The sequence below is a fragment of the Grammomys surdaster genome, unplaced genomic scaffold (genome assembly GCF_004785775.1).
Source record: "Grammomys surdaster isolate TR1022 unplaced genomic scaffold, NIH_TR_1.0 224, whole genome shotgun sequence".
In the NCBI taxonomy this organism is placed as follows: Eukaryota; Metazoa; Chordata; class Mammalia; order Rodentia; family Muridae; genus Grammomys; species Grammomys surdaster.
The window spans coordinates 1377418-1399695 of record NW_021604669.1 but is presented as its reverse complement, the minus strand read 5'-3'; the positions used below and the strand labels follow the sequence as shown (position 1 = coordinate 1399695).

Sequence of the window (22278 nt, the reverse complement as noted above, 5' to 3'; positions counted from 1 at the left end):
ACATAAAGAACTATATTAGGGAAGGACCTCAAGTCTAAACACATAGCTTACTGTTTCGCGAATATTTTACCCAGCATTTTCGTTAACACATTGAAAGATTGACTTTATGTGTATGGTGTTTTGTCTGTATATGTGTGTGCACACCACAGGTGTGCCCAGTGACCGTGGAGACCAGAAGAGGGAATTGGATCCTCTGGAACTAGAGTTACAGATGGTTGTGAGTTGCCGTGTGGGTCCTCTGATGAGCAGCCAGTGTCCCTCCAGCTCCCATTCAGGTTAAGAGTAGCTGCTTTGGTCACATGACTCCATGTGTTCTACCTGTGGCTTTGTGGTACTGCTCAGAAAGTTTGAGACTTTGTAGCATTAGGGAATTTTTTTTTTTCTGGATTTAGGATGTTTGGTTGTATAACTGGTGTTTTCTTTTCTTTTTTTTTTTTTTTTGGTTTTTGGTTTTTGGTTTTTTGAGACAGGGTTTCTCTGTGTAGTTCTGGCTGTCCTAGAACTCACTCTGTAGACTAGGCTGGCCTTGAACTCAGAAATCCGCCTGTCTCTGCCTAACTGGTGTTTTCTTGCTAACAGTGTGTGCGGGAGAGCTCTGAACTTTGTTTGTGTCCCCCAGATCCATGCATACACACCAGGACTGGTTAGTGCAGTGAGCAGAGAGAACAGCTTGGCTGCAGAGCTAGTCAGGGAGGAGAGCGTGGTGTGAGCGCCCGTGACAACTGTATATGCCGTCTCCACTCCTCTCCCTAGCGGCCAGTTTCCAGGGGGTGGCGCTGGCCCCAGGACACCCCTTTACCCCCACCCTTGCTCAGTTGTCACTCATGTCTGACTGCTCACCTGTCTTGTTTATTTTCCATTGACCATGTCGCTGTCCCCACCCATGGCAGGACACTAGCCCTTCTCACATGGGGTCAGGAGGCACAGCCTGCTTGCTAGCCTGCCACTTCTCCCGTCACATGCCGTCACATGCCCCCTGCTCAGTGGCTACAGACAGCAGAAAGGCTTCTAAGTCCTGCTCCATTTTTCTGTATGAACTCCCAGTGGCTTCCCACTGCAGATCCTTAAAATGTTTTGAATTTAATTTCATGTGTATGAAATATATTTGTCTGAATATATTTATGTATCCCATGTGTACTCCTGGTGTCCACAGAAGCCAGAAGAAGACACGGTCTCCTGGAACTGGAGTTGTAGATGGTTGTAAGCTTCCATGTAGGTGCTGGGAATCAAACCCAGATCCTTTGAAAGAGGAACAAGTGCTTTAACCACTGTGTGTCCTGTGACCAGCTCCTCTGCACCTCTCCACAGGGGCTGTGATTTATTTAGCTCTTCTAGCGTGTTCTCCCGTCTCTCTTCTGTTGTGTAGCTGTTCTGCTGGGTGCATACACTGCCTTACAGTGCTTGGCAAACATTCTACTATTGAGCTACACCCCTCCAGCCCTCTTTTGACTTTGAGACAGGGACTGCCTAAGTTTCCCAATCTAGCCATGAACTTACTATGTAGCTCAGGCTGGCCTTGAACTATTACCCCACTGCCTCAGTTTTCCAAATAGCTGGGACTATAGGCCTGAGCCACAGGCTCAGCTACTGTATTTTATCCCTTTGCTCTGTGGTGCTGAGTACTCAGATACAGGGACATGCTAGGCCAGTGTTCAACCATGAGCCCCACCCGGCCCACCTGCCTCATTTGAACTGGATCCCGATCCTGGAGCCCCCCTGGCCTTAGCAATCACAGAGCCCCCGTGTGTTGGTAGGATGCACGTGGTGGCACTGTCAGTACCAAGACACCAAAACAGTGGCTACTGTTTTCTTATTTTCCGCCTTTTCATAGGAAAATACACTTGACACAGGGACTTGCATGACAGTTGGGAAGTCTGAGGAGTGTGTGTCCCCAACAGTACTGCTCCCCATCCGATCTGATGCCCCTCTTGGTCCTGATGTCTGCTTTGCCTGCACCCAGATCTTTCTATTCTCTCTGGGTTGGGGAATGGATACACCACCATGTCTTGCTGCAGGCACCAGAACTTCTTCTCGATTTCTTCCATGACTACTTTAGGTCTCTTAACACGCTGAGGTATTCTGTGAATGTGGAGCTGAAGTTGAAGTGTTATTTCAAAATAATAAGAGTAGTAGGTCTTCCTTAACGTGTTCTGAGTTACAAGTTTGAAAATAACTGGGTATTCGGTAAGAAATACTTAGAATATGTGCTTTCAGTAACTAATACGAACACACAATACCCAAGATTTTTTTCTAACATGTTCAGTTTAGAATTCGTGCAGTTAGGACAAACGTCTGGATTAAGACTGAGCTTTGTCCTCCAGTGACCAGCATGCTGACTAGTTAATAGGCTGAGGATTTTAGATGTAGGAAGATAAGGAGTTCACGGTCATTCTTTGCTAGATTGTGAGCTCAGGGCTAGCCTGGGCTACAAGAGACCCTATCTAAAAGACAAGATAGAACATCATTTAGGGGCTGGGATGTGAGTCCATACAGAGCACTTGCCTGACTGGTGCTGGGCTTGGGTTCAGGTCCCAGCATAAGTCACTGGGACCTGTCTTTCTGCATGACTGTCCTCTAGCTTGTCCTGTCCGAGGCTGCCCTCCCTTGGTGCTTCCCTTTCTATGTGGTGAGTACGTGTGTTCGAGTGTGCTCGGGTGTGCATGTATGCATGTGTGAGCTCTGCCTGTGAAGGTCAGAGGGTAGCCTCGGGCGTATTTCTCAGGGGCTCACCAACTTTTTTTTTTTTTTTTTTTTTTAAGAGATAGGGTCTATCATTAAGATGTGAGGTTTCTAATTAGGCCACACTGGTTGGCAAACAAGCTCCAGGGATCCTAATGTCTGCCTTCCTAGTGCCGGGATAATGACTGTGGTGATGGTGGTGGTGACTTTCTTTTCTATTTAAATTTTTTAGATTTATATTTTTTTTTGATTTATATTTTTTTAATGTGTAGAATGTTTTGCCCACATGTATTTAGGTACACTGTGTGTGGGCATGGTGCTCACGGAGGTAAGAAGCAGGCATTGGGTCTCTTGAAACTGGAGTCACAGATGGTTATGAGCCACCCAGGGACCCAAACCCAGGGCCTCTGTAAGGGCAACAAGTGCTCCTAGCCACTGGACTATCCAGCCACTGGTTTTCTTTTCCCTCTTCCTGTTCCTCCTCCTGTTTTTCCTCCTCCATCTCCCTTTTTAGATAGGGTTTCACTGTGTAGCATAGGCTGCCCAGAAACTCACAGAGATCTGCCAGCCTCTTCCTCCTGAGGGCTGGGATCATGTGCCACCATGTCCAGCCTTCCACTGGGGTTATAACCATGTACCATCACTGGGCTTTTGTATGGGTGCTAAGGATCTAATAGCACTTCACGTTTGCACACAGTGTGTGCTCTACCAACTGAGCCATTCCCTAACCCTCACGACAGTTTCTAATGCTGACATTTTCTGTGCCCAGATGGCGAATGTGGGGTATGTTGACCCCTGTTGTAGACAGCTCTCTGAGTTAACAGTAGCTCTTGGTCCTCACAGATATTTAACATGAAGCCGCTGCAGGTCGTGTTTCCCTCTCGAGCGGACCCTGAGAGCCCCATCATCGACCTGGACCTGCACCTGCCTCTGCTGTGCTTCCGGCCTGAGAAAGTGTTGCAGGTGTGTGCGTGCCAGGAGCAGTGGTTGTTAGACAGGGTTGAACTGTGTTTTATAGTGGGGGTGGAGCCCCCTGCCTCAACCTCTTGGTGTGAACTCATCAGGACTGCCAAAAAAAAAAAAAAAAGGAAGGGCAGAACCAGGACCCCAGGAACCTGTGTACTCAAAGTTTTTGTGCCGTGTGCTGAGACTGGACACTTAATGCAGCACACGTGTCTACAAGCAGCTCTGACTTTGGTTTTGTAAATAGAATGCAGGATGAGGCTAGAAGCAGCCTCTGGTCTGGGGGAGGGGCTTTCCATGCCTAGCCCAAAGGGGCCGAAAGCAACTGGAAGCAAACAGTGCTCTTGCTCCTATAGATCCTGACCTGTATCTTGACGGAACAGCGCATCGTGTTCTTCTCCTCAGACTGGGCCCTGCTGACGCTCATGGCCGAGTGCTTCGTGGCCTACCTCCACCCCCTGCAGTGGCAGCACACCTTTGTGCCCATCCTGTCGGGTCAGATGCTGGACTTCGTCATGGCGCCCACGTCTTTCCTCATGGGCTGTCATCTCGACCACTTTGAAGAAGTCAGAAAGGTGAGGGAGGGAACTTTGATGGGGAGGAGTAAACCCACGTGACTTCATTGAGCGGTAGGTGGGAAGCCGCATTCGAAAGCTCTCTGCATCTCCACAGTAAAGTGAAGAGCAAAGAGGAAAGTGCTTGCAGTTCGGGAGTGCACCACTGTTCTGTCTGTAGGCTCCCGTGCTCTGGACACCACACCACATACATGTGTATACATGCATAGGCAACATGGAGTTTTCTGCCCCCACCCCGTGCCATTATGAGTGTGCACACACCGTGCAGTCTTATTTACTCGTTCCTTTCTCTCCCTGCCTTGGGATGTGAAGTCGGAATCCTGCAGCTCAAGGGCCAGAGTCTTGTGGTAACGCCCAGCCCACATAGGTTCAGAGCAGTGCCTGGGGCTTGCAGTAGACTTTGAGTGGGGGACAGACATTCAGGCAATGGGGGGGGGGGTGTTACCTCTAGCCTCTGCTGCTAATCAGCTCTGTAACCTGGATAAGTCAGTCAGTCCCTCTCAAAGCCTTTTTCCTCGTGGGGGCAGGGCTCCAACTTTGGCACACAGCTGGCTTGTGGATGGCCACTCTCTTGTCACCGCAGTGTGCTTTCTGCTTTGCTGTGTTTGTTTTTAAAGACTGATTTATTTTATTGATGAGTGCTATATCTGCATGTATGCCTGCATGCCAGAAGAGGGCATCAGATCCCGTTACAGATGGTTGTGAGCCATCATGTGGGTTCTGGCAATTGAACTCAGGACCTCTGCAAGAGCAGCCAGAGCTGTCAACCACTGAGCCATCCCTCCAGCCCTGCTTTGCTGTCTTAAATGTCTCTACTGTGCTTGGGTAACAGTGGGCGTGGTGTTCACCCTGTGCCGCTCTCAGTTACTGAAATGGTGAACTTCTTCCTTTCTTAGCCATCAAAGGACAGCAAATGTGTCAATCTGGTTGCTATACTGAGGACCAAAGGAGACCTGGAGTAGCACCTGGCATACTGTAGGTGTTGAATGGAGGGTCGCTGTGCTGCTCATTGGAGATAGTGTTTATTTGTTGGTGACAGAGTGCCACTCTGTTGCCACTCAAGCCCTCTCTCCATTCTTCTGCCTCGGCCTTCCCAGTGCTGGCTCTGGGATGTGTTTAAATTGTGATCTGTCATGGATCTGGGGTAGATGGGTCCAACCATCAGCTTGAAGGTGGTTGGCAGATGATGGGGTCATTCCCTTTTAGCTGAAATGGCAGTGCTGCTGAGGACCCTCTGAGGCACTGTTGGACTCGAGGACACAGCACGCAGTCCCTCCCATCTCATGCCGATGCCGGTTACTGTTTCTGATCCTCCTGTGAAGGGAGCCTGGCAGCTCAGGGCTGGATAGCATCATTTATTACCAGTTACATCTGGTATCTTTTTATGTGCACACTGACAGTTCCATAGGACAGGGAGAATGGCATTGAATTGACTTCATTTTGTTTCTTTTTTAAAATTTTATTCGTGTGTGTGCGTGTGTATGCGCGTGTGTGTGCGTGTGTGCGTGTGTGTTTATATATGTATGAGGAGGCCGTGGCATACACGCCATGGCACGTATGTCAGAGGATGACATTTTGAAGTCAGTTCTCACCTTCCACATTGAGAAAGGATCTTTCTTGGTTCTACCCTCTGCTGTGAACACCAGGCTCGCTGCACAGTAAGCTTCTGTGTAATTCTCCTGTCTTCACCGCCCATCTCACCGTAGAAGTGCTGGGGTTATAGATGTGTGTTACCACGTATAACTTTTGGTTTTTCAGAAAGATTTATTATTTTAAATTGTGTGTGTGTGGGGGGGGGGGAGGGCTTGGTGAGAATGGGAGGCGGGCTCGGTGTGTAGCTCAGGCTGGTTCAGAACTCACTGTTGAAGCCCAGGTTGGCTTTGAACTTATGATTCCCGTGCTGTACTTACCACGTCCTGCATTGACATTGTGTTCTGAGCACTTTATGGACAAAAGCAGAGGAGACACACTGGACACCCAGTGCTCCTGGCTCTGCTCTCAGCCTCTTTCAGATTCTTTGTCTGCCACACCATTTCCTAGAAACTTAGAGGAAATCCCACCTCCCAGGCTGCCCCATTTCTCCTATGTGGGTGGATGGGTGGGCAGGCTTGTATATTCTCGCCAAAGCCAGTGACTCACTGTGGAAAATAACTTAGGAAGAGGCTGTTCAGACCTCCATGGAAGGGGGAGCGATAGAAACAGAGAACTTCACCCTGAGTGCCTTGTGGACCAGAAAGAATGGACAGCACTCTGATGTTTAAAATTGCGTCTCTTTTTTTATGTCACTCATGAAAAGCCATCTTGTTTGGGCTCTTCAGGCAGGAAGCTTTTTTTTTTTTTAAATTCCCCAGACATATTTACTTAGCAATTCCGGTCAGGAATCTTACAGGAAACTAGCTTTTGTGATTTATTTGTTCTGGAAGAGTCCAAGAGCAGCATTTTGGGTTTATGTGCTGTTAACGCTTCTCATGGGATGGGGTCAGCAGAAAAGAGCTGGGAGGCCCTGGAGTAGTCCAATCAGGCCACCTCTTGCACACACCTGGTGTCGGCCTGGAGGACAGCACTGTGTGCCTAGCCTGAGGACCCATGTTGGCCCAGTCAGACTTTGGCCCAGAACAAGCTGTCTACACGTGTTGTACATGCCCCCCAAGGGTGGGGATCAGGGCCAAAGCAGGAGTGGTGTCTTCTAAGTGTCCCTATCTCTTTATGTAGACTTGAGAGTCTTGGGGTCTAGACCTATGCACTCATGCCTAGTACTTTTTGTCACAGATAAGACTTTATAAGTCCCTCTGTGTGCATATTTTCAGAAATCCCACCCCTGTATTGGGGTCACTTAGTCTTGTGTTTTGGGTCCTGGGAGGCAGAGCTAACTGGATAGCTGAGTGAGACACTGGGCAGTGTGTGTGAGAAGGGTACTTGGGGAGTTCTGGAATGTTCCTTCAAGGCGCCATGAAGTAGTACACGTAGTATTTGTCCCAGGGATGATGGAATCTCGACAACCTGCCTGGCATGTAAACTCAGAGAAGGGCTGTGGTCTGCATACAGCTGAACTGCTTAGTTTTCACAACGAAAGGAATTCTGAGCCCTGGTGCAAGCCAGACGATCTTCCAAGACAGCTGAAAGACAAGGCACACTCCGTGAGCCCACTCACATGGGCTCCATAGAGGGGTCAAAGTCATAGGGACCCAAAGTAAAATAGAGGATACCACAGGCCAAAGGAAGGAAGGAAGAGACAGTGAATTAGCCTCCAGTGGGGACAGAGATTCTGTTTGGGAACATGGGTGGTTCGAAGATGGGTAGGTGTGAAGGGCATAGGGCAGATAGAACTGACACTGTAGTAAAGTATACGTGGTGGACATTCTCCTGCAATTCAGAGAAGTAAGAGACAGGCACATTTAATCAGATTTACCCATGGCCAGAACTCCTAGTACCTTAATCTTCTTCGGAGGACAAACCAAGCAGGATGACTTGACCCTGGCACTGTCCCAGGGACTGCAGTACATTTGTAGGGTTTTTAAAGGCGTGTGCAGAGTCGGAGTCTTACCCTGACCTCTACCCTCCAGGAAGCTGATGGCTTGGTCCTGATAGACATTGACCATGGGAGTGTTACCTGCTCCAAGTCTTCTGATGACAACACAGACATCCCCGATGTCCCCCTTCTGCTGGCACAGACCTTCATTCAGAGGTAATGTGAAATGGTGTGTTTGAACATGCCTGGGTTCCAAGTCTGTGTTTGCCACTTCCCTAATTTCTCATTGGGATGTATATTTTACATAGTTAGGATGTGGGTATTATGTTTGAATTTTTATTCTTTTGGGGATTTTTATTTGTTTGTTTGTTTGTTTGTTTAGACAAGGTCTTACTATGTGGTTCTAGCTGTCCTGGAACTCTCTGTGTAGACCAGGCTGGCCTTGAACTCAGAGATCCACCTATATCTGCCTCTTGAGTGCTGGGATTAAAGGCATGAGCCACCACCACTGCTTGGCTCTTAGGACTAGGGGGTCACACCAGGACTTGTGTGTGTGTGATAAAGGCTCTGCTGTTCAGCCACAGCCCAGCCCTTGTTTGTTTTTTAGGCAGGGCCTCATTATGTAGTCAAGGCTGGCCTCAAACGCCCAGTCTTCCTGTCTCTACCTCTGAGAGTGCTGAGATACAGATATGCTCTCTGGTCTGCTTTGGTCCTTCTGTTGGGAGCCCTGGAACCTTGGACTAGGAAGCCAGGGCATTGTGTTTGAGCATGTGTGCTGAGCTTTCCTGAGCTCTCATGCTGCCCTGTGGATATTCCCTTTTCCTGGATGGTGTCTGCTAATTATTGGTAAAGTATCCCTTGTCTAAAAATCCAAGACTTAAAATACTTCAAAATCTGTAACACTTTGAATGCTGACTCTGTGCCAGAAGAGGAAAATGTTTCACCCGATCTCATGTGACAGATCACATTAAAAACATAGGTCTATGAGCCAGGCAGTGGTGGCACACACCTTTAATCCCAGCATTTAGGAGGGAGAGGCTGTAATCCCAGGTCTCAGGAGGCAGAGGTTGGTGGGTCTACAGAGTGAGTTAGTTCTAGGACAGCTAGGGCTACACAGATTAAACTCTTTGTCTAGAAAAAAAATCAAAACAAAAAACACAACTGTGGTAAAGTGCCTTCATCTATGTCTTCACATAAATGAACTTGGTGTTTAGGTTTGGGTCCAGCCCTGAGATGTATAGTATATGCCGAGTATATACATTTACATAGGTATATAGTATATGCATATATGTGTAGGAATATGCAGGTATTCAGATTTTCATACCTGAAACACCTCTGCTCTCAAAGTTGGGTTCTTTGGGGTATGGTAGAGCTAGAACCCAGGGCCTCAGCACATGCTAAGCCAGCGTGCTAGCACTGAGTCACACTCTGCTAAATAAAGTATTTTGGGTAAGGGACACTCAACCCGCATATAGAAGTCCAGCATTTTTTTGTTTGTTTTTGCTTTGTTTTGTTTTATTTATTTATTTTTGTTTCCCATTTCTTCCACCATTAGAAGTTTTTATACTTTTTTTTTTAAAAAGTTAATTTTAAGTATATGAATATTTTGCCTGTATGGATGTCTGTGTATCATGTGTGAGCTTTGTGCTTGAGGATGACAGAAGAGGGCGTTGGATTCCCAAGACTGCAGTTGCAGACTGTTGTAAGCCACTGTGTGGATGCTAAAGATGGAAACTGGGTCCTCTGGAAGAGGACTTAACTATTCAGCCGTCTCTCCAACCCCTTTCATTAGAAGTTTGAAAGACTCCAAAGAGATGGGTCAGCAGTTAAGAGCACTGGCTGCTCTTCCAGAGGACCCAGACTCAATCCCCAGCATTCATATGGCAGCTCACAACTTTCTGTAACTGTTTCAGGGGATCTAACACGTCACACCTGTGACGTCTCCTGTGACATCTCACTCAGACATACATGCAGGCCAAACACTGATGCACATAAAATAAAAACAAATAGATTAAAAAAAATGTTTGTTGGGCTGTAGTGGTGCAAACCTTTAATCCCAGCACTTGAGAGACAGAGTCAGGTGAATCTCTGAGTTTAAGGCTATCCCGGTCTTAGTCAAGGCTACACAGAGAAACTCTGTCTCAAATATATAATAATAATAATAATGTTTAAAAGAAAGACTTCAAAGATATGGTAGGGAGACATGAGGAGTTGCTCTTCATGGCTGTGGGAGCCACAGTTATGGCCATCTTCCTACAGCCACCTAGGGGTTTGGGTCAGGCTCCTGCGTGAATTCTTTTTTCTTTTTTCCTTCCCTTCTCCCTCTCGCTCAGGTCCTGCTCTCTCTGGCCCAAAGGTTTTTATTTTTATTTATATGTAAGTACATTGTAGCTGTCTTCAGACACCCCATGAGAGGGCATCAGATCCCATTACAGATGGTTGTGAGCCATCATGTGGTTGCTGGAATTTGAACTCAGGACCTCTGAAAGAGCAGTCAGTGCTCTTAACCGCTGAACCATCTCACCAGCCCTCCTGAGTGGATTCTTACATTCCTCTTGATAAGGATGGCAGAGTCATTCCATGCTGTCCTGGCTGTTTGCCTTGGCAGAAGAACCTAGCATTGTTGGCATGCTTGCTTTTCAGAATACAAGTACAGGGGAATGGGGTTGAGTCCCTCTCATGGCAGGGCTCCTCCAGAATGAGCCTCTGGGTGGAGCATCTTGTAGGGATTCAGTCCAGGAACACTGTTTTATAAACCTGACAGGTCCATATGCTTCTAAGCCTGATCTAGGCCACTGTGGGGCCTCCTTAATTGTCCTAGAAGACAGAGCATACCTATACACATATGTGTGACCAGAGGGACACAGGGCAGTGGGTTTTTTTTCTCCCAGATTCCCCTAGAAGTCCTAGACCACAATGCTCTTCCTTTTCTTATGATGAGACGCTTTCTTCACTGTAGGTCAGGGATAAGGGCCCCTTTCTCAGTAGTGCTGGCTCAGTGTGTGTGGGAAGGACAAGGTTCTGCAGGGAACAGCTTCTTACTCCCAACTGTGCCCAAACAGAAGACCACCACACTGCAGGCAGCACCGCTGTGTTTCATGCCAGGGATCCACTGATGTTCTGTCTCCCCTGTACCCTGCAATGTGTTCTGCCTGGCGAATGTCAGTTTGGTGTTAATGTACAGTTGCCATAACCCTGTCAGACAGGGAAGGACCTGTGAGGCCTCCCTGGTCAGGTCAGCAGGGCTCAGACACACACCCAGGGCAGCCGCCCCAACCCCTGCCTGCTCCTTAGGGTCCATGTGGTTTTGAACTATGCTGGACCCTGCAAGCTCATTGTGCTCATAGCAGGGCTGTGAGCACCCAAGAGCCTCTCCTCTGCCTTACCCCTAGGGGCCTTGTACCTTGCTTCTCACAGAGCAGGGTCAGACTCTCTCTTAGCACTCTCCAATAGTCTGCCTTCTCACGTCCATAGCCCCACCACATGGTGTCTCTGCTGGCCTCTATCATGTCCTGCTCTGTGGCTCACGTCTCTGTTTTCTGTTTCCCCTACTCTGGCATAAGATCCATTCGCCAGGGCCTCTCCCTGGTCCATACTCAGGACTGTGTCTGGCCCATAGTGGGTACACAAAGAACATTTGTGGAACAAACATGTGTTGCTTCTGCCTGTTTAAAATGGCAGGCTTGTTTGCTGATGCCCAGAGCCTCCTCTTGGGCAAATTTCATAACCTTGAAATGCTGAGGATTGAGCCCAGGGCCATATCACCAAGCTTTTCTCAAAACACAGGCTTGCATTGCTGATGGGAAGGCCAGGCCCTAGGCCTGGGTGGTGGCTCTGGGTGAGTTCCTCTGTGCTTGAGGACATGCAAATGAGCCAGGGGCCATTCCATGCTAGGCCAAGAAGGGTGGCACTCAGGACACAGAATGGCTTCTGATCCTCGCCAGGCAAAGGATGCTGCTGGGTAGCTGTTGGGAACCCTGACACAGGACATTTCTTGTGTCTTGGAAACAGGCCTGCTTGGATCTGAAGCAAGGCCTTCGTGTGGTGACATTTGGAATCGTGAATAAGCTCTCAATGCCCTCCCTCACGGATGACGGGCATCAGAGCATCTTGAACTGTCTCCTTGGCCTCTGGTCACATGACACCAGGTACTCAGCTTAGTCTGCTTTTTACCCAGAGTCCAGAGCCTCCAGCTGCACCCAGATTTACACTTCGCCCATCTGAGTACCAGCACAGACTTGAATGAGGGCCGAGCCCGCCACCGAGCCTGGCAGCAGACTCTCAACTGCAAGATTCAGCATATCACTCTACAGCTGCTTGTTGGCATCTTCAGGTATTTTAAAGTTCACAGATCTAGGAGTGACTACTGAATTCATTCCCCAACCTTTCCTCGTGACCAGACCAGCAGGGTCTACTCTGACCCTGCCCAGAACCCTCCCAGCCTTGACCATCTCTGTCTCTCCTATCACTGGACACTTGAATGGCTATTTCTAAGGTGGCTTCCTGGGAGATGGTGCCTGTGTGCTCTGGCCAAAGGCTCAGGGTCGGTCCAGGGAGAGCATATTCTAGAAGTTATGAAGAGATACCTGAGTCATCATATCCACAGGACTCAGAAACCAGACAGTATGGCATCCAAGGGGCTCAGGACAGATGAGTGTGTGGTCTTTGCTTCTGGGAAGCTCTCTGACATTGTCCACTTCCGTGGTGTGTGCCTGTGTTGTCTAAGCCCCGGGCATCAGCTAAGTAGTCAAATAAAGTTTGTGTGTTGAGTGTGATGCGGTACAGGAACTGAGTTGTTACGTCCAGCGTCAACACACATTACTTAAGGAATTATATTACAGCTTGGGGCCTTTCCTTTCTTCCAACTCTTAAATCTACAGCATTCTGTTCCCCTCTTGCTGCTTGCTCCCTGCATCCACAGAGAAGGAGGCTCTGATGCAATCTCTGGTCTGTTCTGAAGGGCTGTCCATTCAGGGGAGCAGGTTGGCAGAGAGCCATGGCTCTCCCAGTATTCTGATTATTCCCAAACTGAAACTTAAACAGCCTTGTCTTTTTGATGTCTTCACTTACAGAAAGCAAATTGATTAGGAAGAAAATAAGGAGGTGTGTCAGAGACAGATTGTATTGTTTCTTTGCTCAAAGTGTGGTCCCGAGTATGCTTCTTTTCTATTCCTGGGAGACAAATATTTTTTTAAAGATTTATTTATTTACTTTATGTATATGAACACACTGTTGCTGACACACCAGAAGAGGGCGTCGGATCCCATAACATGGCTGTGAGCCACCATGTGGTTGCTGGGAATTGAACTCATGACCTCTGGAAGTTCTCTTATGTTCTTAACTGCGGAGCCATCTTTCCAGCCCCAGGGAAACAAATTTTTTAAAACTGAAATGGTTGAATGTCTTTTTTTTTTTTTAAAGCAAAACAACAACAAAACAGTTTATAACCAAGTGTCTTGGTGCAAGCTTGTGATCCCAGAATTTTGGGAAAAGGCAGAGATAGGAAGATCTGTAGTGCAAGGCTGTCCTCCCAAGTGTGAGGCCAGCTTGAGCTACTATTGAGACTATTCACCCTGCTCAAAATAGAACAGTAGGAAGAAAAGAAGATTCCAGGCTGTAAGACTCTGTGTCTCTAGATGAATGTGTCTTCACTCACAGTGGAAGGAAGACACCAGGCACATCCATCTGGCCATACCCTGTAGGCCATCAAGTATTGATAGCATGCCACTGTAGCTTAGGGAGATTGTAAACTGAAGTCCCACGAGCTTGTAAGGCAGGTTATGGAGTGGAGGGACTTGGCTGGATAGACTGGTGGCTGCATTGTAGGCAGCGTTTTCATGCCCTCTACCTCCAAATTGACCTCTGAGCCCGGTGGCTTTTGTAGCACAATAGCTGATTGTTGAGTCTTTTTTTTTTTTTTTTTTGGTTTTTCGAGACAGGGTTTCTCTATATAGCCCTGGCTGTCCTGGAACTCACTCTGTAGACCAGGCTGGCCTTGAACTCAGAAATCTGCCTGCCTCTGCCTCCCAAGTGCTGGGATTAAAGGCGTGCGCCACCGCCGCCCGGCTTGATTGTTGAGTCTTAATTGACATAAAGAGCTGAGGTCCAAGGAGGCGGTGGCCCTGTCTCCCACCTTCTTCCTGGTCAGAGAAGTGATGGGGACCACCCAGTCCATGCTGATGCTGTCATCCTGGGATGCAGTAAGCTCCGAAGAGCATGCTTCTCGGCACCATGCTGCTGCTAGACAGTGTGACTTTGGGCATTGTGGTGGCTGAGCACATGGCCCACCTTCTCTTTGTTAGGGAAGTGAAGAATCACTTGAATTATGAGCACCGGGTCTTCAACAGCGAGGAGTTTCTCAAGACCAGAGCGGCAGGGGACCAGCAGTTTTATAAGCAGGTGAGAGGGGCGGGGCTGGGAGGCTCCGCCCACTTACCCCTCTGTGTTGAACCCTTTCTCAAAGGCTTTTCCTGATCTAATCATGTCTTATTGTATTGGTCAGAAGCTTTTTTTTTGGTCTGGTTCCATTGCCGCCTCATTTCTAAGTTAGCTTTGTAGCATAGTACATTAAGTAAGACACAGTATTAAGCATGTGGCACATGTGGATACCTGGGTGACCATGTCCTCAGTCAGGACATTAGTCCCCTCTGCTCGTCACCGTCTTCAGCCTAGGCAGCCTTTGCTCTGTGTGTGAGGAGAGCTTGGCCCTGGGAGAGTTCCTTGGCATTGCCCTGCTAATCTGAGAGCGCTGGTCCTTTCTTTCTCTCAGAAGCTGACCTTAGCTGTGTCTTGGCAGCTTCCTGACATTAGCCTAAGTTTGTGGGGGAGCCCATTGTTTCTGTTCTATCCTTAATGACTGGCTTGTCCATCATAGAGCGCACAGGTTTTGATCTGGCCAGCAGCCCTTCGGACCCCCTGTGGGTCTGTTGTGACATCTTTGAGGTGGGAAGAGCTGCCTGCCTCCAGGGTACAGGTTAACCCATCCACTGGGATAACTGGTGTGACTCCTGCATGGCTCATGTGTGCTTCTCCTCTCCTTTTCTGCCCTGTGACCCTCCTGGTGTCCTCTGCTTTCTTATAGTAATCCAGGTCGGTTTGCGTACCCACTATCTGGGACAGGGCTATCCATACCAGCTCTGGGTTCTCTAGCTATTCAGACTATTCCCTTCAACTTTTATGTGGCCTGTTTCTCTTTTGCGTCTTCCTGCCTTTGGGTTCCTGGCTTGGCTGTTTGTGGACCCCTCACCCTCCCCTGTGGATCTGGGTTCCTTTTACCTCCTCTTCCTACTTTCGTTGCGAGGATTTCTGTAGTCTTAAGAGCTTGCTTGCCGGACTGCTTACCTACATACCTAGGTGGAAACAACTGTGGTGCTTGGGGGGGGGGGGTCCCCTGTAGAGTCAGGATCCTGGGGCTGTCTGGTTCCTGAGCCTGGCTGAAGCAGCCTGTGAAAGCAGACAGAGCCAGACCGAGTGCTGTGAAGGGCAGTGGTGTCTGGGGTGAGGGCCACATATACTACAAGCACAGCTGGGCGAGTGGCCAGGCGGCCTGGGCTTTTTTTAGCTTTTGTGTTTTTTCAGGTTGCAGGTCAGGAATCTCTGAGTACATAAGAACCGATTGCAAGCCTAGAGAGATGGCTCAACGGCTCAGATTGTATTCCACTCTTCTAGTTCAGTTTCCAGCACCCACTTTGAGTGACTCACATGATAATCACAGATATGGGGAATCTGACCCCTCTGGCCCCTGTAGGCACCTGCATTTATTCACAGACACATTCCTAAAAATAATTAAATTTAAAAAAAAAACAAGCACCAGTTGTGAAGTTTCCTGCTTGCACAGACTCTTGCCCGGAGGAGCATGTACAGGGGAGGCCATGCCTCAGTGGGGCTGCTGTTGGCTTTGGATGGAGGCCGGAGGACCGTGAGCACAGTATGACGGCCTTTCTCACATGCAGGTTTTGGATACCTACATGTTCCACTCCTTTCTGAAGGCCCGCCTCAATGACAGGATGGATGCCTTTGCTCGGATGGACCTCGACACTCAGTCTGAGGAGGACAGGTGCCTAACTCTGTTCTAGTTCCTCTCTGGGGATCGAGGGCTCACATGTCCATTTCATTTGGACATATAAACAATCAATTCAGCGGACCATTGAGGAATTCACTGTGAGCCTTCAAAGATGCATCCTCTGTGTGTCCCTGTTTGTGGGGGCAGGCTTTGTGTGCCTGGCCGGGCATCCTGTACCACACCCTGATCTTTGTCCATCTTTACTTCCTTCCCGTGTTCCCCATTCACAGGCCTATTTTTTTCCCCTGTGTTTTCCTGATGTCGTGTGTGCATCACCCATGACAGTGCCCTGTTCATCTCTGGGACTGTGGGCTGAGAACCTCTGTCCCTTTACCCTTGAGCTACTTGAGGCTGGACTTAGTGACAGGTTCTTACCAGCCTGTGCGTGGCTCTCACCCTGCTCACTACTCTGGATGTGATAGGTAGTGGAGGTTCACACTTCCGTCTTTGTGTCCACGACGTGAACTCTTGCTTTTCCCTAGGATAGACAGGATGCTGATAAGTCCAAGGAGACCTACTGTGGAGAAGATGGCCTCTAGGAAGGCCTCCCCCCTGCACATCACCCACAGGCGCATGGTGGTCAGCATGCCCAACCTGCAGGACATCTCCCTGCCCGAGCTGCCACCCAGGAACTCATCGCTTCGGATAATGGACACCTCAAGCTGCAAAAGTAGCAGTCCAGGTGAGGAGGCTACCCTCCTGCGTCTACTCTTTCAACATGGCAGCTCAGACATCATAACCTGGTTCCGAGTGAGTGAATGTGTTTAACAGTGTAAACTATTTTGGCCAGGCATGGTGGTAAGTGCCTACAATTTTAGCAGTTCAGGGGTCTGTCTGGGGCAGGATTGGTGCTTCTGAGCTCAGGGCCAGCCCAGGTTTCAAGCTGCCCACTCTGTGTGAATGTGCTCATTGTGAGACTGAGGTCCTGCCTCCATAAAAACAGGAAAAAATCCAAAAAGCTATTTTTTAAAAAGTTATTTTGTGTCCATGCTCATGTGCTCCCCCACTGCCGTGTGTGTGTGTGTGTGTGTGTGTGTGTGTGTGTGTGTGTATGTGTGTGTGTGTGTGTGTGTGATGCATATACTACATGTCTATATTTACAGATGTGTGATGGGATGCCCCTGGTTGGTACCAGTTCCTTCCTAAAGGATGTGCAGTTAGATATCTACAAGCCATGTTGTAGGCTCCTCCTGTTCTGTCTTACATTATAGACGTATACTGTGAGCCCCGCTGAGTCCTTACTGGGTAGGAGAGACTGTTGGCTGCCAAGCCTTTATGGCTGCTGTTCTTTTTTTTTTTTTTTTTTTTTTTTTTTGGTTTTTCGAGACAGGGTTTCTCTGTGTAGTCCTGGCTGTCCTGGAACTCACTCTGTAGACCAGTCTGGCCTCGAACTCAGAAATCCACCTGTCTCTGCCTCCCAAGTGCTGGGATTAAAGGTGTGCACCACCACTGCCCGGCTTGGCTGCTGTTCTTATAGCTCAGGCTGTCTCTCTGAAAAGAAAGTATGAAAATGAAAAGAAAGTATGAAAAAGTCTCAGAGCTCAGAGCAGTAGGAGGTGTGAGCGCTACTTCCTGGCTGTGTGACCACAGGCAGACCAGTTCCTTTTCTGGGCTTGGCAGGTGTGTGCACACTCACTCTGGGATACAGCCTGCCTGCCTTTTCTGTGTTCATCCTGAGCTCCCTGACCATCGCAGGCTCCACCTTCCTCCAGCCTCTATAACCAAAGTACCACCTCTGGCATGGGTGTGGATGTGACTGCTGCCTCTGGTCGGTCCCTTGTCCCAAGAAAGCTCCTGGGAGGAGAGGGACTTCACCTCTTGGTCAGTGTTTAGTCCCTGGGGGGATTCAGGTCATGCTTCCAAATGCCTGTGGCACTTAGAAGCTCTGGTGTCTTTTGTCCTTATCTTTTGAATCTTTGCAGTGGGACTACTGGGCTAACCACTGCCCAGAGCTACTGTTAAGGTGACAATGCTACCAAAGGCTGAGCCCTATTTGGCAGGCGTATCTTGGCTTTGGTTATCAGCTTAATGTTCAAGGGCCCAGTCCTAGCATTTTTACTTAGTATTTCATGGTTTTAAAAACATAATTGTCCCATGGAGGATAGTTACTGCTACTCTGGGAACAAAATGGGCCCTTCTTTACCTCTGGGGGATGGGGACTGCCCTGGATGGGACACGTGGGTTCTTGCCCAAGGCATACAACTCGTGCCTGTGGCTTGGTGGGTACTTCTCTGCCTTTCCAGGACCATGCTAATTACATGCATTTCCCCTTGTTGGTTTGTTTTAGTTCTCAAAGTGACCCCTAAGTCAACATATACATTCAAGATCCCTGAGATCCACTTCCCACTGATGAGCGAGTGTGTTCAGGCGTACTACACGGACCTCGTTACTCTCCTGAGCAAGGCCATGGCCCTGTTGGGTCCTAGTGACTCTCTGCTCCTAGCCAGGTACTTCTACCTGCGTGGTCTTATCCATCTGATGCAGGGACAACTGCTGAGTGCCCTCTTGGATTTCCAGAACCTGTATAAGACCGACATAGGGATCTTCCCAGCTGATCTTGTCAAGAGAATGGTGGAATCCATGTCGGCCTCTGAGCGGGCCCAGGCTGAGCGGACGCCGGAGCTCAGGCGGCTCATCACAGAGGTCTTTGATAAGCATGGAGAGGCCCCCAAGGCAGACGACACTGTGAAGAACTTCGAACTGCCCAAGAAGCACATGCAACTCAATGACTTTGTGAAGCGGGTCCAGGAGTCAGGGATTGTGAAGGACGCCGTTGTCATCCACCGCCTGTTTGACGCACTGACCTACGGTAAGAGGGCCCCACAGCATCCCTGGGTACCAATGTCCTCTGGGTCTGCAGGTCTATAGCTATAATTCAACCTCCTAAAGATTCAAGGTATAAAAATGAGCTGTTTCCTCACTGAACATGGACAGGCTTTTTTTTTTTCTTGTCACTGTTCCCTGAGCTGGAACTGCATAATTCCCACTCATAACGACTTTCACCCAAGAGTCTCCCATGAGACCTAGGTAAATCAGAGAAAGTGCAAGTGCGTGCAAAGCAAACACTGATAATAAATCATAGAGAAATGCATTTTAAATCATGTTATATACAATACAATATTAACATTGATTAAAGAGAGAAGCAGGGCTGGGATGTAGCTCAGCTGGCAGGGTGTCTGTCTAGTATGCTTGAAGTCCTGGGTCCAACCCCAGAACCTATAATAAACCAGGCATGGTGGCTCACAGTTATAATCCCAGCATGAGAGATGGGGAGACAGACAGGAGGATCCGACAGACGGAGTTATTCTTGGTTACATAACAAGGTTGAGAACAGCCTGGGCTGTGTGAAGCTGTCTTAAAAAATCTGTATTTTAGGGGGGCTGGAGAGATGGCTCAGCGGATAAGAGCACTGGCTGTTCTTCCAGAAGTCCTGAGTTCAATTCCCAGCATCTACATGGCGTCTCACGACCATCTATAAAGGGATATGATGCCCTCTTCTGGCATGCAGGTGTATATGCAGCAGAGCACTCATACATAAAATAAAGAAAATAGAAAAAGATCTATTTTTTTTAAAAGATGAAAGCAAATCTCCCATATAATGAGATGAATGTACTTATTTATTTTTACATAGAAAGTTAAATATTTTTATTTATTCTTAATTTACATGCATTGGTGTTCTGCCAATGTTTGTGTGAGGGTTTTAGATCCCCTGCAATTGGAGTTACAGGCAGTTGTGAGCTGCCATGTGGTTGCTGGGAATTGAACCTGGGACCTCTGAAGAGCAGCCAGTGCTCTTAACTGCTGAGCCATCTGCCAGCTCCTCTCCCCCCCCCCCCCCCCAGCCTCCTTTTGATACAGAGTCTTGCTGTATACCTCTGGCTGTCCTGTCAGCTGACCAGGCTGACCAGGCTGACCAGGGTGTCCTGGCTGACCAGGCTGGCCTCAGACTCACAGAGATCAGCCTGCCACTGCCTCTCAAGTCCTGGGATTAAAGGCATTCACTATCATACCTAGTCAAAAATTAAACCTTGAAGGTGGGCATTGTGGCCCCTGTCGGCAATCTTGGCACCTGGAAAACAGAGGTAGGAGGAACTGTGAATTCAAGGCCAGCCTAGACTACATAGTGGGTTTTAAGTCAGTCTGGGATACAGAGTGAGATTCTGTCTTAAACGAAAAAAATCTTGTAAAATCTTGACTGAATATTTGATTCCACAGGGCATAGCCCATCTTCGGTGTAATTATCAGTCCTGAGAACCCCTCTTTGCATTAATACTTAGTAAAAACGGTAGATGTGTGAATAGGTTAGTTTCAGAAATTATTTGAAATTCCATCCTAATTCCAAGCCAAAATTCACTTAATGATTTTCTTTAAATCAGCAACTCAAGTCTCAGTCAGCGACTCAAGCTTAAAAAGCAATTTTAAGATAGAATATTCCAAGATGGTGCAATGCAAAGATATACTAATTTGCTATTTACATGTTGAGTAATGACAATAAGAAGATATTAGAGGTCTTCCCCCCTCCTCCCCCCCGTAATTAGACCAGTATGTGTCTGTAAGAGCAGAAAACTTTGTATGTTAAAGACACTCTCACTCATAACACCCAGTAGCTTCCGGTCCAAGTCAGTGTCTTGGGCAGCTTTTGCTGGTGTTCTATGGCCTGGCGCTATGCACAGCACACAGTGCACACATGTGCAGGCACAGGCCGCAGGTGAGGTTGCAAGATGCAGCATGGCTGACTTACATGTGAGGCTATCTGCCCCTGCAGATGCGTCTGACCCAGTGATTGCCAGTTGCCTACACAGCTGTGGTGCAGCTGAAGCACTCACGTATGCCCAGAAGCACTGAGGCAGTGTACCATGCGCCAGGTCAACCCACCTGATTAAGAAGGCTTTCCCTTTATCACAGGGCCCTTGTTTCTTGGGTTTGGCTTTGCTCTGGGTCCCCAGTGAAGCCCTGTTCCCAACCCAGGCTCTGCTTTCTGTTTGGCTTAAAAACCCTGACGACAAGTTGTCCCCCAGCAGCACGCAGCAATGTTGTACACTCGTGGCCCGTGTCCTGCCATTTGTGGAAGTTTGTGATCCTAATTTATTTCTCACTGAACCATGTTACCCGCCCTGACACAGGCATCTGCTCTGTCTACTGGCTGTGGGGAGGACACACAGCGTATCTATCATCTTGTAACTGTGAGGTGTCCTGTGATGTTGCCTTTCCACACACTGACAGGGAGGGTCCTGACGCCTGTCCCAAGGGCCTGTGTAAACTGGTTAGCTTAGAGCCAGGAGCTTAGTTGAGCCGAGTGCCAGCACTCTGACTGTGTGCCACCCACTGCCTGGCAGTGTGCATCATTGTCCCAGTGGTCTGCCTGACTCATGTGAGCTAGCACTGCCCGGCTGGTGTCCTCATCCATCTGATCCCATGCTGGCACTTGAATGTTGTATTCGCCGGACTCTGCTGGCCACTCACGTCCAGTCAGCCTGTACACTGAGTTTACCATCTGCAGATAGAAATATCTGGAGGATGAATGTGCTTTCTACTGAGCACGTGCCGATGGTTTTCTTGTCATTGTTGCCCAAGCCGTAAACTTGAACTTCCATGGTGTTGGGCACACAGCCCTGAAAGGGCTTAGAGCCCACGGGAGGGTGTGCAGTTTCCTGTTAACACCATGTCACTTATAGAAGAGACTTGATATCCACACATCCAGAGGAATATCTGTTTTGGGGAAGACAGAGATGATGGGCCACCTGTCACTTGCCAGGTGCAGTAAAATATACTTCTCAGGCCTCTGTGTGACAGCCTGCACTGCTTGGAAGTCGGGGGTGGGGGAGGTATGGACAGCTACGGGTGTGCTATTGTGTGAAAGGAGATGAGGCATTCACAGAAAGACCCTGAGGAGCCTATAGGCACACTTTTCCTCTTCTCACTGTGTGACCTCATAAGGATGTGAAGACCCTAAGGGTTCTCTGCCCTCCAGGGGTCCTGTGTGCAGTGGCTTGAAAGGAGTGGCTCAGACCCATAGGGTTGTCATTCTCCCCTGGCACCAGGCTGAGCATGCCTAGTGGTGCCTCTGTCTCCTCCTCAGCCGTGGTATGGCCTGGTCACTCAATTACTCAACGGCTAGTGGACCCTGGTGTAGGAAGAGAGCCTGCCTCTCAGTGCCTTTCTTCTTCCTCTGCCTGTGGTGGCATCTGACATGACCCCTCGGTGCCTGGGAGCCTGGGAAGTGAGTCACAGCTGGGCGCCTGTTCTGTAGTCGTGAACCTGGCCAATGAGCCGTCAGTGGCCTTCATTTATGTGGTTCCTTAGGTGGGGAAGTGCCCTGGGAAGGGGCAGGACCCTGCTGTCCTGCTGTTGAGAGTATGTGTGTTTTAGTTAAGTGGAGTGGCCGCGCTGAAAGTAGAAATTTGGCAAAGCTGAATCCTCTCATGTGTCTTAGGGTTTACTGCTGTGAGCAGATACCATGACCAAGGCAACTCTGAGCAGATACCATGACCAAGGCAACTCTGAGCAGATACCATGACCAAGGCAACTCT

General features: G+C 48.7%; 1 protein-coding gene across 5 annotated transcripts in view; it reads left to right on the top strand.

Moving 5' to 3' along the window:
* Positions 1–22278, top strand: part of Dennd3 (DENN domain containing 3) — a 58619-nt gene that overhangs the window by 15345 nt on the left and 20996 nt on the right. For 4 of the 5 annotated variants that reach the window (XR_003712147.1, XM_028773263.1, XM_028773266.1 and 1 more), the window contains exons 6-13: positions 3523–3642; positions 3999–4217; positions 7781–7902; positions 11864–12019; positions 13989–14085; positions 15639–15742; positions 16231–16430; positions 18036–18557. Coding sequence is in view for 4 of the 5 variants with exons in the window: in XM_028773263.1 (XP_028629096.1) it covers positions 3523–3642; positions 3999–4217; positions 7781–7902; positions 11864–12019; positions 13989–14085; positions 15639–15742; positions 16231–16430; positions 18036–18557 (1540 nt within the window). In the remaining variant the exon portion in view is untranslated. The remainder of the gene's footprint in view (positions 1–3522; positions 3643–3998; positions 4218–7780; positions 7903–11863; positions 12020–13988; positions 14086–15638; positions 15743–16230; positions 16431–18035; positions 18558–22278) is intronic. The other variant, XM_028773265.1, reaches the window with a different exon arrangement.